The 17,548-nt window shown below is 43.5% G+C and overlaps 1 protein-coding gene across 1 annotated transcript in view; it reads left to right on the top strand.

Annotated features, from left to right (window-relative positions):
• The window catches only part of AFF2 (ALF transcription elongation factor 2), a 543,144-nt gene that overhangs the window by 161,724 nt on the left and 363,872 nt on the right, over positions 1 to 17,548 (top strand). Inside the window, exon 2 of the mRNA XM_023735455.1 lies at positions 14,461 to 14,581. Within this exon, the coding sequence (XP_023591223.1) occupies positions 14,461 to 14,581 (121 nt within the window). The remainder of the gene's footprint in view (positions 1 to 14,460; positions 14,582 to 17,548) is intronic.

Here is a 17,548-nt window from a genome sequence, read left to right as displayed (position 1 = left end):
AACAACTGCCTCTTGGTCTATGTACAGGTTCCTCATGAACACAAAGTGTTCTAGTGCTGTTAAGTTGCTTCCGACTCATAGCAACCCCACGTACAACAGAACGAAACATTGCCCTGTCCTTTGCCATCCTCACAATTGTTGTTATGCTTGAGCCCATTGTTGCAGCCACTGTGTCAGTCCGTCTTGTGGAGGGTCTTCCTCTTTTTCACTGACTCTCTACTTTACCAAGCATGATGTCCTTCTCTAGGGACTGATCCCTCCTGACAACATGTCCAAAGTATGTGAGACGTAGTCTTGCCATCCTCGCTTCTAAGAAGCATTCTGGCTGCACTTCTTCCAGGATAGATTTGTTCATTCTTCTGGCAGTCCATGGTATTCTGGACAGTTTAGCGAGTGGCCACAGTATTGCACAGCACAGTTTCAGATTATTACATTACAATTTTATCTTTTTCTCCTCCTTTGTTTTGTATTCCTTTGGAAAGGTGATTTTTTTTTTTTAAGGAGGCAATGTGGGTGAGGTTGAATGTGTTAACTACAGAAACTGAGGCTCATAGAGGCCCAGTGACTTGCCCAAGGTCACACCGTCAGAATCACTCACTCTCTGAGGTCTTTCCACTAACGGTCTCCTCCTCCCAAAAGTCCTTCTCCTATGTATTTTCTAAACATGCACGATCATGGAATATTAGCGAGTCCATTAATAAAGATGAGTCCATTAACAACTATTCTCAAGGAACCTTAAAATAATACCCCTTTGCTCTAACCCTTGGCAACTCTTCTTATGAACCAGAAGAACAGAATAAGGAGCGTTTTACAGTCAGAACACACTGCATTTGGACTCCGAAAATCTGCGTTCATCTTCTGGTTCTGCCTCTCTTTAGGCGAGCCACAGTGGGCATTAGGCATTTAGCCCTTCTGGGCCTCAGTGTCCTCCTCTGTCAAATGGGAGGCTGCAGTGCCTGCCCTGCCTATTTCTCATGGTTGCTACAAGTCCTCCATCAGCTCATATTTGTATAAGTGCCTTGCGAAGTGAAAAGTACCACCCAAATGTAAGGGTCTGTTGCTTTTCAAAAGAGTAAGAAATCTTGAAAATCCTGGTATGTGCCAGGTTCATTTGTTTCTTTATTTTGTGATGACATTGATAATATGTGAATACACTCACCTTCAAAAAATGAGACCATTACGTATAGCCCCTAATTATGCCAACCCCCTCCCCTTAACCAATGACTGCTAGTTTGCTTTATGCAAGTATTCCCTCAAGGTCAGAACATCTGGACTAAGGCCTGGTACTAGATCTGACTGAGGCAAGCAATCAGGACAGCTGGTGACCTCAAGTAAGCAGAAGTCCCCCCACTCCACAACACAGCACAGTTATACCCATGCCGGGCCTCCTGTGCAGCCACACGATAATGTGCTTATTGTGTGTGTGTGTGTGTGTGTGTGTGTGTGTGTGTGTGTGTGTGTATGCACGCGTGCACACGGTGCCAAGACCCAAGAGTGGATCATGCTCTGGTGGGTAAACCCATTGACTCCACACTAGATGGATAAGATAAGCCTGATTCTCCTATTAAGTCAACCGTTCTTTTCCCAAGATCTGGAAAAAGCTAGCACTTTCTTTTTTCAGATTAATTGACAGGAGTGTTGCCTGTCCAACCTACTGTGGCAGTGTTTGGTGCAGAGAACTCCCTCAGTATTCAGTGCGGACCAGAGAGGGCAAGAAAAATCTGCCACAAAATACGTTTGTTGTTGTTGGGTGCTGTCGAGTTGCTTCCGACTCATAGCCACCCTGTGTACAACAGAACGAAACTCTGCCTGGTCCTGTGCCATCCTCACAATCGTTGTCATGCTTGAGCCCATTGTTGCAGCCACTATGTCCTAAACACCTCTAGGACACCTTAAGTAGTGATAATAATAATGATTATGATGAGGGTAGAAATAGGAGCTGCTATTTGATCACTAAAAGTAAGTTATTTTTTTCTTTGAATTATTAAATATTGAAACATCAAATTGCAAGGCATTGTCCATTTTTGTTCACCAACCTTCGGGAAGCAAAGGCAAAGTGACCGCAGGGTTTTACTAACAATAGCAAGCATACCTAGAGTAAGCATTGTTAACCAAATTACAATCACTGATGTCATTTACATGTGTCACGTTTCCAAAGATGAACGTGTTATTTTAATTTGCTTTTTACACATCCACCACAGGGTCTCCAAGCATTTAAATAAAGCAAACAGTTGAATAGACCAGGAGGAAACTATCCAAATGTATTGGTCACTACTTGCCTGCAAGCCTGTCCGACAGCAGCCCTCTGTTGAAGAGAAAATTGCACAAATTGCCAGTTATTATCATTTTTAATAAATAAGGCTTCTCCCTTCTCCCTCCGTCCCTCTGGCTTCTATGCGATTGTGTTCAGCAAGCATATTTTCAGTGGGACCATTTCTATTACGGAGTGATTGAGCTCTGATTTACACAGCAATTACCCACCTTCGTGGAGACTCTCGTGCTCCCCTAGCTGACGTCGATGAAGCGTAACAGCGTAAACGCTTTATTTCATGCCAGTTTGGGATAACTGAGACTAATAACTAATCATATGGAGAGACAAGGTGCTAAGGTATAGGAAACAATAAACGCGTCCCTTTGAAATCTCATCTATTCTTTACGAGCTCACCATTCACGTGCTTATCTCAGTCGTCCATTTCTTTCTGGAAGGATCTTTCTCCCACTTGGCGTCACAACTGAACTTAGCGGTTCACTCTTGAACACAAGCATTTGCAAAGGCCGAATTCTCGTTTTCCAGCTTCCCCAAAGAGCAGAAAAGCGGACTGTTTTCCCTGCAGTGTTGTAGACCCATCTCGCGATACAGCCCGTGCACACGCAGCGGGACTGGGCTTGGCTGCGTCTTTCATCTTTTGTTCACTCTTCTGCGTTTCTCCCATGGGACCGTCTTTAGTGCCACTTGGTTAGTGTCTCCTTGAACTACCCGATGTGCAGACTGTGAACTCTTCCATTGCTCAAGGGCCAGCCGGGACACAGCTGCCTGATCTTGCTTCCCAGTCCAGCCCCAACTGGGAAGGTCCCCGTGGCACTTTCTCCATACCGTTATCGCAGGCATTGCCCTGCATTATGATTATCTTTGAATGTCTTTGCCTCCCCTGCTGGGCTGTGAGTTTCTTGAGACCTCGTACTGCGTCTTATTTTATTCTAAGCACCAAAGATGGTGTCTGGCGCGATGTAGGCATCCAGTAACTGTTTGTTGATTAACTAGACAAATTAATTAACATATTAATTAAGATATTTGTCAACATTTGTCATTGAACTTGAGCAGAAAAAATATGTTTGCCTGTCATTTGTTTATTCATTCAGTCAAACAATATTTATTGAGAGCGGAACACTGAGCTTGGCACTTTTCCAGATAAATGGGAAGCAGAAACGCGTTCTTCCTCTCTGGTGACGGTTTCATTTAACACCCACCGTTCTCTCAGGCAGAGCAGACAAAGGGGACAGAAGGATGAGTGGAAGGCCAACGGAGAGCTGTGCTGGCGTAGAAGAGGTGGGACTAGACGACGTGGAAGGTGAAGTAGAAACCATCATCCCTAAGGTCCAGGCTACCTACACTCGCCATGAAGAGGGCCAGAGTCTCCATTTTGAACTGGCTCAGAAATGCAGTCTAGAGGTTTCCCTGGGTCAAGGCAGGCACCTGGTCGAGGCGAGAGGGAGAAGTGTGACCCAGGACAGAGCCACAACAATAGATCCAAGCAGGAAAACAAGCCAGGAGCCATGACGGCTGGCAGAGGCTGGCGAAGCAGTCTGTACCTGGCTCTGTGCTGTGGTCAGATCAGATCTCAGGCTCCCAGCTGTGTGCTCAGGTCAGAGCTCTGTGGGGGTGAGCGGATCCCCAGAGAGAGGCAGTGGCCAAGAGGGGAAGCCTTTAGGGGATATAATTTTCCTGGGTAAAAATTAGTGAGTACACATGGATCAAAGGGTTTCATGAGACAGGAAAATAGTCAGCTGAAAATTGTCCATTATAAGCCTCTTGTGAAGGCCATTAATTTCCTTAGTTTCAAAGTAATTAAGAATACCATTTCTGAGAATATTGTTTTAAATTGAGTAGTTATTGCAATTGCCTTGCTTATTGCTAACTGAAAATAAAACACCTTTTAAAAATGTCATTCATGAGAAGCCAGAGGGTTATATTAAAACTTTGACTTAGAAAAGAATTCCTGATATTTAATGGGCATAGAGAGGAAATCCTTCAGACAGCTTTTTCTCAATTCAAAAGGCAGAGTTGTTCTATGTAGCTTGGCTGTAGAAGCAACAGGTATGGACTGGGGACGTGGCTCATGGGATGGAGCCAGGACACGTTGGGGCTGGACAAGAAGTCATCAGAAGTGGAGGGCTAAGCCAAGCCTTGGGTAGCCAAGCAGGGCCTCATGCCTGCCTCGCCAGGGCAGGCTGGCCAGGGAAGGCCGCGGGGAGGCAGCCAGAGTCTGGAGGTGGAGAAGGAGGAGGAGAAAGCTAACCCCTGACTCACACCATTTGTTGTTGTTAGTTTCTGTGGCATCGGCTCCGACTCATGGCAACTCTGTATACAACAGAACAAAACGTTGCCCAGTCCTGCGCTATCTTCCTGATCGTTGGCATGTTTGAGTCCCTTGTTGTGGCTATTGTGTCGGTCCATTTCTTTGAGGGTTTCCCTCGTTTTCATTGGCCCTCTACTTTACCAACCATGATGTCCTTTTCTAGCGATTGGTCTTTCCTGAAGACATAAGTGAGCCTAAGTCTTGCCATCCTTGCTCCTAAGGACCTGCAGCATAGATGCACAAACTAGCCCTGCCACCAGCCGGAATTCAAACAAACCACAAAGTACTTGTGAGCCATCGTGAGTGCTCAAAGCCTGTCACCACCTCCTCTCCCGTGGACCTATGGAACCGTTTATAATCATAGACATCATACTCCCATTTCCTCGAAGCAGATCCAGATATAGAACTAGCAGCTCTTTAAAGCTCAGCATTAGTGTCAACCCTGCTCGATTTAAAGAGAGAATAAAATAAGTGCAAGTTGGCCCTAAAGAGTACATGAAGAAACACTGGAAGAATAAACAAGGAAGTAATAAAAATTGTTACCTGCAAGTGGCCAAGGGGGACAGGTCGATGTTGATGAGAGTAGGAGTGAGGCATATTATATTATTTTGATCTTTATAGAGTCTTAATTTTTGAACCTATTCAAGAGTCATAAATATAGAAATAAATACACGTACTATAGTCACTATCTGATTGCATATTGTCTTGGTTTGTGGCATCCATTCAAGGTCCCAACTAGTTTTCTGAAAGCTACTGAGCCGTTCAATTGTTCACAGTGCTTTTGGCTAGGCCACATTGAATGCCAGGTGCTTGTCATGCATTAGCTTGTGTTATCAATGGATTAGGGAGTTATAAGGAATGACAGTGAAGGCTCATTTGTAACGACTGGGTCAGAACTAAAGTTATCTTTTAAGATTGTCTATAAAAATGGAAATCACATTTAACCTAAGAAAATGTTACAAGAGCTGAAAAGAAACTCAAGGATGCTTAGACATCTATTGTGCAATGGAGTCTTCTTGGTGTGGGGTCTGGAAGGATGCTTGTCATGCCGTTGAAGGAGATGAAGACAGAGTCGCATAGTGGTAAAGGTATACCTACAACATTCTGAGCTGTCTGGAAGAGGAGGGAAGTTATACTTGCTGAGGAGACAGACTCCGCTCTCAAGCAGACAGGGATATTGGAGTATGTCTCTTAGCCAACAGTCATATTGTGCGAGGACAAAAGGATTTCGTGTCACTGGAGAGACTGCTTTTAAAGTACATTTTAACAGGCTTCGGGAAAGTTGTTGCTATGCTGAGTACTACTGCAGGCAGATGGAGACCTTTGGGTTGCCAGTGTCATGGTCATTCTCTATAAAAGTGGCATTTCCATTAAGATGGAATCCTCGAAAACATGGGACTGTAGTGCATTCTTACAATACTGTGGATAATCAATATCCGTTGAGTGTTTACCTGTGCTTGCTTTGCTATTCTGAGAGGAATTCTGCCTCATGTTCCAAGAGCCCCCTTAGAAGCCAAGACAGTCTTCAGGGAGTTCGTATTTTAGACATAGCCCCTGAATCAATTGTACCATGCCTGTTATGTGAGAGGAGCTTAAATGTGCAGATATGCCTCTGTGAATGCCCTTCTCTTCTGTGAGTAATCTATACCTACTAGCATCTTCTTTTTGCCTAAGAGGGCAGCCTCTGGATTCTGGCAGCCTCGGTAGTTATCCTGCTTGTACCACTTGCTAATTGTGTGTCACTTGGCCAGTTACTCTCTTTGTGTCTCCTGTGTCTCGGTTTCTTCGTCTGCAAAATGACAATGATACTACCTTATCAGAGTTTTTGTGAAGATTAAATGAGATAATACTCATAAGTACCTAGCAGAGTGCTTGGCATTGGAGCAAGTAATCAACAGGTAGGAGCTATCATTGCTGTTGTTGTTATTCTGCGTGACAAGACTCTTCTTGTAATAACTGCATGTCACCTTTAATGCCTTCGTGCTGATGAATAGTAGCAATGTTGATATCTGCATAATAGAATACATCAGTTCGCTAAAGGAGCCTGGTCCTTGATTTCCTTTCATGTAATAAGGAGTTAAATGAAGTGATTGCTGATGGATCTGGTTTTCCTTTAGGGTGATGAAAACATTCTGGAAGGAGATAGTGGTGATGGTTGCACAACTCTGCATATGTTAAATACCACTGGTTCCCTGGATTAGGAATCGGGAGAGTGGTGTCCTAGACTGAGCTCTCAGACGCTGTGTGAGTTGGAGTAATATTCTGAGCCGCAGCTTTCTCATCTTTAAAAGGAGATAATAATCCATGTCTTGCTAACTTAGACATTGCTAAGGACCCAATGAGTTAATGTAGAGCAAAGCTTTGTGTGAAGGTAAATCATGATCAAGGTGCCCATGAGCTCATCCATTAAATGTGAACAGCCATTAGTAATTTACAAAAGCCTTTCTCATTCAGCGTCACACCGGCCATATATGGGCAACGGTTATTTTACAAATGAGGAAACTGAGGCTCAGAAAGGTAAAGTGATTTATTAATGATCGAGCAACTGGTTAAGTGAAAAACTTAGAGCCCCATCCCAGGTCTTCTGAAACTGGTTCCCATCATTTCTGGCCACACTGTGGAATTCTCTGCAGCTCTGCAGCTGGCAACACCAGGACTTATTTCTTTGATTGGTGTCAGGTTACGTCGTTACTAGGTTTTTCACCATTCCCGTTCTGCTGTACATGGGCTCACCATGAGCTGGAGCTGACTCGAGGGCCACCACCACCAACATATGTAAAATGCAGTTTTCATCATTTGAACTTTAGGGTTTTCTAAGTCTCAGACTCTCCAGTGTGTGTTCACATATAATGGCTTACCATTCCCGGATGTATGAAATGGTCTTTGCAGGTGGAGTATTTGTTACTTGTTAGAAATATCTCGACATCATTTCGGGAGTTTGGTAGGCTAGTCAAAGTTTTAAAGGCTAGTCTTTAGAAAAGAACCTACATTTTCCTCACAATATCTGCACTTGATTTTGCTTATTTACTTTCAGGAAAGTTCATTGTATTCACCTGTAGGATGCTGTAAGTGCCTTAGAAGCCATAGCCATTTCTCATAAGGAGTAAACAGTCTAATGAGATACATACGGAACACCAATTAAATCATTATAAACTCCCAAGATGAGCCCTACTATTGAGCATGGTGTAAGGGGACCGGGAGTATACATACAATGGAACAGTACGCATCTCTAAAAAGGAATGAAGTTCTGATACATGCTACAACATGGATGAACCTTGAAAACATACTAACTGAAAGAAGCCAGACACGAAGGACACATATGGTATGATTCCATTTTTGCATGTCCAGAATAGGCAAATCTATAGACACAAAAAGTAGAGTAGTGGTTACCAGGGCCTGGAGGGAAGAGGGAATGGAAAGCAATTGCTAATGGATACAGGGTTTCCTTTTGGGGTGATGAAAATGTTCTGGAATTAGATAATGGTGACGGTTGCACAACTTTGTACACTTTAAATGGGTGAATTGTATGGTATGTGAATTAGATTTGAATATAGTTGTTAAGAAGAGAGAATCAGAAGAGAAAGGAAGCAGGTGAGACAAGCAGGGTGGTGGTGGTGGGGGCAGTTCTTGGAGGGTCTGCCTGACACCACAGGAGGATGATTGGACAAGGTTTCTGGATGCACTGAATCTTTGCTTCTATTTTCATAAGTGAAGGAAATGCGGTATCTACAGTGGAATATTAAGCTCATTTCCCATCAAAATAAAAAAAAAACAAACCGGTTGCCCTCGATTCTGTTCCGACTCATAGCAACCATGTAGGACAGAGTAGAACGGCCTCATAGGGTTTCCAAGGCTGTAATCTTTATGTAATTTTTAATCAAATCTGTCTTGGAAGAGGTACCGCCAAAATGCTCCTTGGCAGGGAGGATGGCAAGACTTTGTCTCACATACTTTGGACATGTTATCAGGAGGGATCAGTCCCTGGAGAAGGACATCATGCTTGGTAAAGTGGAGGGTCAGCGAAAAAGAGGAAGAGCCTCAACAAGATGGATTGACACAGTGGCTGCAACAATGGGCTCAAGCATAACAGTGATTGTGAGGATGGCGCAGGACCCGGCACTGTTCTGTTGTACATAGGGTTGCTATGAGTCGGAACCGACTTGATGGCACCTAACAACAACAACAAAATCTATGTAAGTAGACTGCCACATCTTTCTCCCATGGAGCCAATGGTGGGTTTGAACTACTAACCTTTCAGTTAGCAGCCGAGCACTGCACCACCAGGCTTCTTCAGGGCTTCTGGAAGTATTGGCGTACACATTTAATGGAACTATGCGAATAAGCACCTGTCCATTTCCCTAAGACCTAAAGAAACTGGAATGGCCAGATGGGCAACTGACAGATGTCTTAAGTAAATATCTTGTGTGCTTTCTCTCCTTTTTCATTCCTATCTTGATTATTTTTCATGAGAGCCAGTGTTTGTGGAGAGAGTCCATTTGCTGGAGAGAGTGGCTGTATACAGAGTTTTCAACGAGTCACGGTGGTACCTCCATAACCAGGACTCCCATGTTTGGCTCTCTGTATGTGCCAAATAATTATGGCCTGTTTCTAGCTTTTTTTTTTTTTTTAGAGTTTTATATTTAGCATATTACATTTAGCTGCTCATAGATATTAGAGGAAATAAGTACATAATCTGGGGATGAGCTTGAAGTTACTGAATAGTAGAGATTTTCTTTTTTAACCAATAGAAGCCATGTGGAGACTAGAATAAGTATCAAATTCAAAATAGGATGAGATATTGAAAAAAGATGACATTTGGGACTCCGGAACATGTAATAAGTAAAAATATCTACAAATGCTGTAGAAGGCAGAAATTCATTCAGGAGAACCACAAGGAGTGAGTTATGGCTTTTGTTTGTCCCTTGGGTGACTTGAATATGTATTTTTCATGCTTTTACAAAGATATTAGCCACAATGGAGGTGTTTTAGTGCCAGTTGGACTAGAGAAAAAGGGTGACTGAATTATTTACTTCATGTATATCATTAATATAGTAAATTCTGTACTGGTTAGCCGTATTTTTAAACAAACTTGTCATTTTAAAATATCAGCTTTTTTTTTTTCATGCTTCCCCGAGTAGCTTTGTAAAATAACCAACACTAGGTAGAATAAACAATGATTATTAAACTTCATTAAATATATAAACCAAATGGATTTAAATTGGTTTTTCCTCCCCCTCACCGCCTCCAGCCTCTCCTCACAGATGCAGTTAATTTTTACAACCCCTCTAGGTCTGTACATTTTAGTATACGGAAACTAATGGTTTTTCTATACTCGAGTCCAAATTAAATTCCTAAATTTTTTTTCCCTGCTGGCGATTGCTAATAAAATACAATCCTAAGGAAAGTTGACCAACGGAGCGCAGTGGAGACCAGTGTTTACTCTGGACTGCGATGGAAATCTGAGCGGTGGAAAGGGCAAGCCAGGAGTACTGGACGGGCTTGCTTTCAGCCCCCTAGTCTTGCCACAAACCTACCATGGGGCCCTTACCTTTCTGAGTTCCATTTCCTCATCTGTAACATAAGGGAACAGGAACTAGAGGATTGCTAAAGTGTCTCTGCTCTAAAAGACTAGCCCGCCATCCTCAGCCCCACTGGGAGCTAGTGAAGGCTGCATAATGGAACTTTCTTGATCTCAATGAGTCTATGTGTGCCCTGGGTTTTATTGTCCTATGAATGCACCTGTGGCTTCCAATAATGATACTGGGAGTCACCTGTATACAATATCAGCGTTAAGGACAAGGATTGGAGAGTGTCTGAGAGAAGAAGAAGATGAGGCGAAGAAATTACTTGAAGGAGGAAGGCTGAATATAATTTCCGGAGACACAGGTTCCATCTCCCTTTGCCACTACCTTGGTGAGGGCTTGGCACAGCTCCTCTTACCTGTTGGGGCTTTAGGTTCCTCCTCGGTAAACGAGGGCAGTTACTTTGTGATTGCAGTTTCTTTGTTTATGGAGGCCAGGGAGATGCATAGGTGAGCAAAATCACAGCTAATGTAAAGACTTCATGACAGAACCTTCCCACCATCACACCTCGCATCAGAGGGAGTAACAGAGTAGTTAAATGCCACTTGTTCTTCTTTCTGTCCTTTTCCTACCAGCTAATAAAATCCCAAAATAAACCCATTGCCATCGAGTTGATTCTGACTCGTAGGGACCCTATAGGGCAGAGTAAAACTACCCCCACAGAGTTTCCTAGGCAATAATCTTTACAGAAGCAGATTGCCATGTCTCTCTCCCGCAGAGCAGCTGGTGGGTTCGAACCGCTGACCTTCCGGTTAGCAGCCACGTGCTTTAGCCAGGGATCCTTGTCAGCAAAATAGGAATTCCAAAAAGATAGTCTGTAGAGAGAAAAACCAAACGCCTTGGTGTAATTGGGAGTAGACTTGGTTTTAAGTGCTCGGTAGTTTTGATATTACCATAATACAAAAATTTTCGTTATATCAGGGAGAGAAAAGAAAAAGAAAAAAAAAAAACGCTGTAGAAACATCCTAACTTGCTAAGAGTGCCAAATCCTCGAGTGGAGCTTTCTTGATCAACTTCCCAATATGCAGGTGGATTTTCATGGGGAGAGGACCAATTCATCCTGGCCTCATCAGCCTGAACACACTTGAATTGTCGCACCCAATAATAGGATGACTAATTCAGATTTCTGGCTCGAACATTCCCTTATAGTTCCCTAGCCCTCTTCTCTTCTGTTTAGAAAACCAGCCTGAGAGTGTAAAGCTACATCAAATCATCAGGGGACAGACATCGGCTTGCCTGTGGCCTCGGCAGGGCTCACGGGTTCAAACACAACCCGCCTGAATCAGAAGAACTTTAATTGAGTAGATAAAGAGGTCCTCATAATTATAAACTGCAGTAGGTATAACAAGAGGCTAAATACATAGCTGTGGTTTTAATTAGCTGGTGCTTCAAATTAGTAATTTTGGTTTCAGTCAGAAATCAGTGACGTTCTACCCTGTGAAAGCCTCATTACTAAGTAGTTCATTCCTCATTATACCTCGCCGTGTGAAGCTTTCAATACCACACCATGCTGAGCGCAAAGGGAAAAAGTTGGAGATATTTGGTTGCCTTCCAAGAGCAGCACACTCAGTGGAGATTAAATGCATTCTCGCCAGAGATAGGAGAATTAACTGTTCTTTGTTATTTGTGTTAAGAAACACACCAGGCAGTTTTGCTTGCAACAGATAACACCAATGCGCACGCTCAGTCTGCTATTCAGCTGGTCGTCTGGCATTCGGTAGCTAACGAACTGATGCAAGAGCCCCCTAACACATCAACCTGGGGCCAAAAACACCAGAAGAGCCCTTACCACTGGCCGTTTGAAGGACTGTCGTGCAAGCTGAAGCAGGTTTCCTTTCTTTCTCCTGCTCCTCCCCGCTCCCCTTCAGGGTTTTAATTATATCTTTCCCTCAGAGGAGAAGGCAGGTAGTTTGCAAAGCCAAGAGACCAAAGTGCTTCAGTTCTCTTCATGGGAGAATTAAATGTGATCTATGGGCCTGTCATCCAGGGCTGTCAGGTGCATGGAATGAACAGAGCTCGAAAACTGACATCTTGCTCCTCACACTACTCAGAAGCCTCAGACTCTGGCTCTTGCTTGCGTGTGGCGAACCCTCTGCTGTGGGAAGCAAAGGAATTAAGTGTCCTTCTTCGTAACAGACCCTCTTCCCCCAGCTCCACTGCATACTACTTTAACTTGTTACCCTATCCCCACCCCGATACACTACCGTCTTAAATGTTGACAAGTTGGTGGTCTTGGATTACACTCAACTGACGTGGTGTCGAGGGACAGACTCATGCTCCACACTTCGGGGATGGAAGATGACGTCACTGTGCCTGCTTGATTCCACATCCCCCTCCAACACATGACGACAACAGTTTGGGGTCTGATCTCTCAACTGTTCGTGAATGCAAAGGCGAGAAGATCCTAGAAAAGGTTATACCTACGGATGGCATCTGACATTACAAGTGATAGGCTGGCTTCCGGTGTCAGGACTTGGCATCTTTCCTGACCAGATGGGGGCCCAGATGTGGGGCCTGGGCTTCGGGTAGGCCTCCGAGGTTTTCTTTGTTTTTCCCCAGACAGTGATAACATTTGCTGAGCACGCTTTCCAGTGGCCCACTGAGCTCGTATGTGTCTGGCATTATTCGTGCTATGAAAGTGTAACGTGCATTTAAACATCTTATGAATGTGGCCACTGTTTTAACATGGAGAAATGAAGTGTTGTTTATCCAGAAGATAAGGCTATCAAAGTCACTTTGAATTTGACAGTTCAAGGATTCCTGTGGAGAAAGGTGGGTGATTAAGTGCAGTGGCATCTTACACTCCGTGGACATCGCTATCTAGTTAAGCAGCATGGATATTGTATGCGCTCAGCTCTTTGTTTATTAAAGTGACGGTGCTCATGAGCACAGACTCAGCTACCAATGACAGGCATTGTGGTTTAGGATGTATTAAAAACCCATGACTGTACTTTTATATCAGTGTATCTCTTATACTTCCTTCAGCTGCTATGTTCATTTGCATGTCAATTATCTAATTAAGTCTTCACATGATAGTATTAACGTGGGGAAGAAACCAACGTTTATACGTCACCTGCTAGGTATTGTACGTACATTTATGTCATTTCAATTTGCCCAGCATATATGTACTCAGTTTGGGCAAGATTAAAATTAAAAGCAGGGGGAAAAGCTAACAAGCCAAACAAAGCACACTACCCTGAGAATTATAGATTGCGGTTTAATTTCCACAGTCTTGCACGATGACAAAATAATGGTTTTCCTCATAAGAAAGTGTTCAATTCTATGAAATCCAAGGGCCCAGAATTTATCTGAAAAACATTTGGAAGCTTGTCTGCTGATCCTCCAATGGGAAACCCTGAAATGCCAGGAGGGAGGGAGAGTTTTCCTGTCTTTCCGAAATATTTGTGAACTCCGGTCATTCGAGGCTTGTCACCACCCCTTTCCTTGTTAATGTGGGTTGTTCAAGCCAGACCCCTTCCTTTGTAAAGAGTCTACCTTTGGGGAAGACCAAGACAACAACAGCAACAGCAAACAAAAGGAGAGTGGGTGATTAAACAGTTTTTTTTGTGTGTGGAATTTCAAACACCTCCTTAAAGCCTCCTGTGAATTCGGTTAAAGCATTCAAACCCTGACTGGGCTCAGGACAGAATTCTAGTTTATCTGCAGCTTCATACTCGGATAATTCCCTGCCCTTAAGGACTTTGACATCTGTGAATTCTGAGCCCCGGGCAGTGGCAAAACCACGTAACCTTTTTCAGTGCCTTCTGGTCAGGTGGACGGATATTTGGGGAGTATGTAATTCCTGCAATAATCAAGGACAGGCAAGGGAAGAAGATCCTGCCATACTTAAGGGGCATGGGTACAATTTCCGATAAGCAAGTCTCTATTTTCTTCTGTAGTCAGAACGTTCAAACCAGTGAGACTAAAGGAAAGGATTTTTGCTCTCCATGCAGTATCATCAACTTGGGTAGTGTGGCTCCCGTTTTTAATTCTTATGGATAATGAAAACCAAAACCAATCCAGTTGCTGTGGAATCAGTTCTGACTCCTGGCGACCCCACGTGTGTCAGAGTAGAACTGTGCTCCGTAGGGTTTTCGATGACTGATTTTTCAGAAGTGGTTCACCAGACCTTTCTTCCAGGGTGCCTCTGGGTGGGTTTGATCTGCCAACTTCTTGGTTGGTAGTTGAGTGCTTAACCATTTGTACCACCCAGAGACTCCTTATTGATAACCAGGGAGATCTAAATTACTTAGATGACTAATTAATCTTTTTCTTCTTTTGTCTTTTTCTTTTCTTGTCAGTCACTATGAACAAGACCGTAGTGCGCTTAAAAAAAGGGAGTGGGAGCGGAGGAATCAAGAAGTCCAGCAAGAAGAAGATCTCTTTTCTTCAGGCTTTGATCTTTTTGGGGAGCCCTACAAGGTAGCTGAATATGTATGTCATTTATCATTCCGGAAAATGGTTGCTTGTTACAGTTTTCAACTCTCTAATCCACATTTAATCTATTTTGAAAGCACCCAACTCATTTCGGGGAGAATATCTTTTACAAAGGAAATAGAAGCGTACAGTGTGTTGGGGACAATTGGAAGTTTCTGAGGAAGTCTTCGAGAGCTGTTTCCATCTACTTTGGGAAGCTCAGTAAGAGTTGAAAAGGACTTGTGAGACCGCTGTCTCCAAGGAGCGCTTTACTGCCCTACACTTCCTCCAGCAAGGAATGCCTGCTTGACTCTAGCCACTGCTTTGATTCTCAGCTGGAAGCCTCTGAAGACTTCATCAGAATGTCAAAGGAGATGTCACTTTCTCCTCCCAGTCAGTGCCATCCCTTGCAAAACCACTGCTTTCCTTTCCCATTTTAGGTTGTTAACAGCTGTTTGTCGGTTTGAGTGCTCTTTGAAAATCACCCTTCTAGGAGCAAGGAAGAAGCCAATCATTTTTCCTGATGGTTAAGAATCATGGGGTAGAAGATTGCCTCCACCAGAGGAGGTAGCGTAGCCAGGTTGATTTTTGAGTGCTATTCTGGCTAGTGTGTGGCTCCAGCGAGCCCCGGTGGCACAGTAGTTAAATGCTCGGCTCCTAACCGAAAGGTTGGCGATTCAAACCCACCAGCTGCCCTGTGGGAGAAAGATGTGGCAGTCTGCTTCCGTAAAGATTTACAGCCTTGGAAACCCTATGGAGCAGTTCTACTCTGTCCTACAGGGTTGCTGAGAGTCGGAATCCACTCAAATGGGTTTGGTTTTGGTTGTGTGTGGCTCGAATAAGAAATCACACTGATACATCTACAAGTATCTATTTTCTGCTCCTGTTATACAATGACTGCTGCTGAACTTTTCTACTTGAAGTTGGGGCTAGGGGTGACCAGGAAGAGATTATGAGAGAAGAATCTTATTGAATTGCTGGCAGCTGTTTGTTTTTTATTGACAGCGAATAGCATTGTAATTTCCTGTAATGAAACAAAAGCAATTTAAGAAATAAAACAATAGAGAAAATTTCTATTCAAGAGTTGTGATTTTAGAATACCTTTTAGGGGACAGTGACTTCTAGAAAAGGAAAATTCTGAATGAGAACAGCACAGGCCCCAATACTATTTTAGGGTAGAGAGTGACTTGTTTGAATTGGTGCCTAGGTGGAATTGGAGTCTTACTGCCTTGTTCAGAACAAGTAAGCAGCTCTTGATTAAGCCATTTGGGTGCTTTCCAAGTTTGGTAAATCAGACAAGGGTGTTACACTTGGATCACCCAACCTACTAGTTTTCAATCTGTCAGCAATAGTATAATCCTTAAAAAACATTTTCTTTCTATCTCAACTGATTTGGGAAGAGGCCTGGTAGCGCAGTGGTTATGCCCTCGGCTGCTAACCGAAAAGTCGGCTGTTTGAACCTACCAGCTGCTCCTCGGGAGAAAGATGTGGCAGTCTGCTTCCATAAAGATTTACAGCCATGGAAACCCTATGGAGCGGTTCTACTCTGTTCTACAGGGTTGCTATGAATTGGAATCAACTCCACAGCAGTAGATTTGTTTGTTTTTTTAATCTCAACTGATTTAATTTATATGCTACTTTTGAACGTGTATCTTCAGATACCTGATTAGTTGGACAAGCATATCGAAGGCCTCCTATGTGCCAGTCACTGCCTTAGACACTGACGGCACAAAAGGGAATAAGTCCTAGTCCCTGCCTTCAAGGAATTTGTGGGCCAGTGTGGTCACTCCATGTAGGAGTGAGGGCATGACAGAATGGTACAGCTAGAGAGTTAGGCCGGGGAAAGATCAGTGAAGACTTTGTACCTAAGCAAAGAGTTTGGACGTGATTCTGCATAAGATAATTCACTGCAAGTTTTTACATGAGGGCATGGCCAGAGCGCATGTACATTTTAGAAGGATGATGCTGGGCAGTGTGGAGAGTGATTTGGAGGGAAGGGAAACTAGAGGCAGATAAAGAAGCTGTTGTAGTTGCTAAGGGGAGGGCATGGCAGAAAGGGTTTAAGGTAGACTAGGTAAGTGGAGATGATGGGACTGGGTGTCTGATTGGATGTCGGGACGGTGAGCTAGGAATGCCTCCCAAGTTTTTATCTTGAGAGGCTGGTGGTATCATTAAGAGGTTGTTTAGGAGGCGAACAGAGTTGGTGTATAGATATTAAACAATTTATTCAGTTTTGAGCGCATTGGGTTTGAGATGCCAGTGGGATATCAAGGGAGAGATGTTCAGTAGGCATTGATATTTGGATCTGGAGCTCATGATAGTGATCGAGAGAGAGAGATCTAGGTGTTATCATCATGTAGGTGGCAGTGAAAGCTGGGAGAGTAGATCATATCACAGTCGGATTACAGAGTAAGAAGAGGGACAAGGCAAGAATCCTGGGGAGTAGCAACATTTAAGCGGTAAAAGAGGAGATCAGGAAAGGAAACTAAAAAGGAGTGATCAGAGAGGTGGCATGAGAACTAGGAGAGAATAACTTAACAGAAACCAACGGAACAAAGTTTTTTATGGATGAGAGATGTGTTAGTTACACGTGCGAGAGAGGTCAGGAAAGGTAAGGACTGTAATGTGGCTGTTAGAATTGGCAGGGAGGGGATATTGGTGACCTTAGAAAGAGTTGTTTTATTTAATGATCATGGTGATGATTGTAGGGAACCCAGCTGCCACAGAGAGTAATTGGAAAGTGATAAAGTAAGGAAAGAGAGGCAATGAATGTAGACTTAATCTTTCTGGATAGAAGGAGGAAGGAAAAAAATCAGTTAGAAAGTCAATGAAGAAAGGTGTTTCTTTTTAAGTAAGAGAAACTTGAACATGTTTAGAGGTTGATGGGAAGGAACCAATGTCGATGGAGAAGGAAAAGAGAGAGGCAAGGTGTAGGAGAGAGAAGTAATAAGTAGAAGCCCCAGGAGATGAAAA

Source organism: Trichechus manatus, unplaced genomic scaffold (genome assembly GCF_000243295.1).
Source record: "Trichechus manatus latirostris isolate Lorelei unplaced genomic scaffold, TriManLat1.0 scaffold00079, whole genome shotgun sequence".
In the NCBI taxonomy this organism is placed as follows: Eukaryota; Metazoa; Chordata; class Mammalia; order Sirenia; family Trichechidae; genus Trichechus; species Trichechus manatus.
The sequence above is the reverse complement of the archived record's forward strand: the minus strand, read 5'-3'. Positions and strand labels throughout refer to the sequence as shown.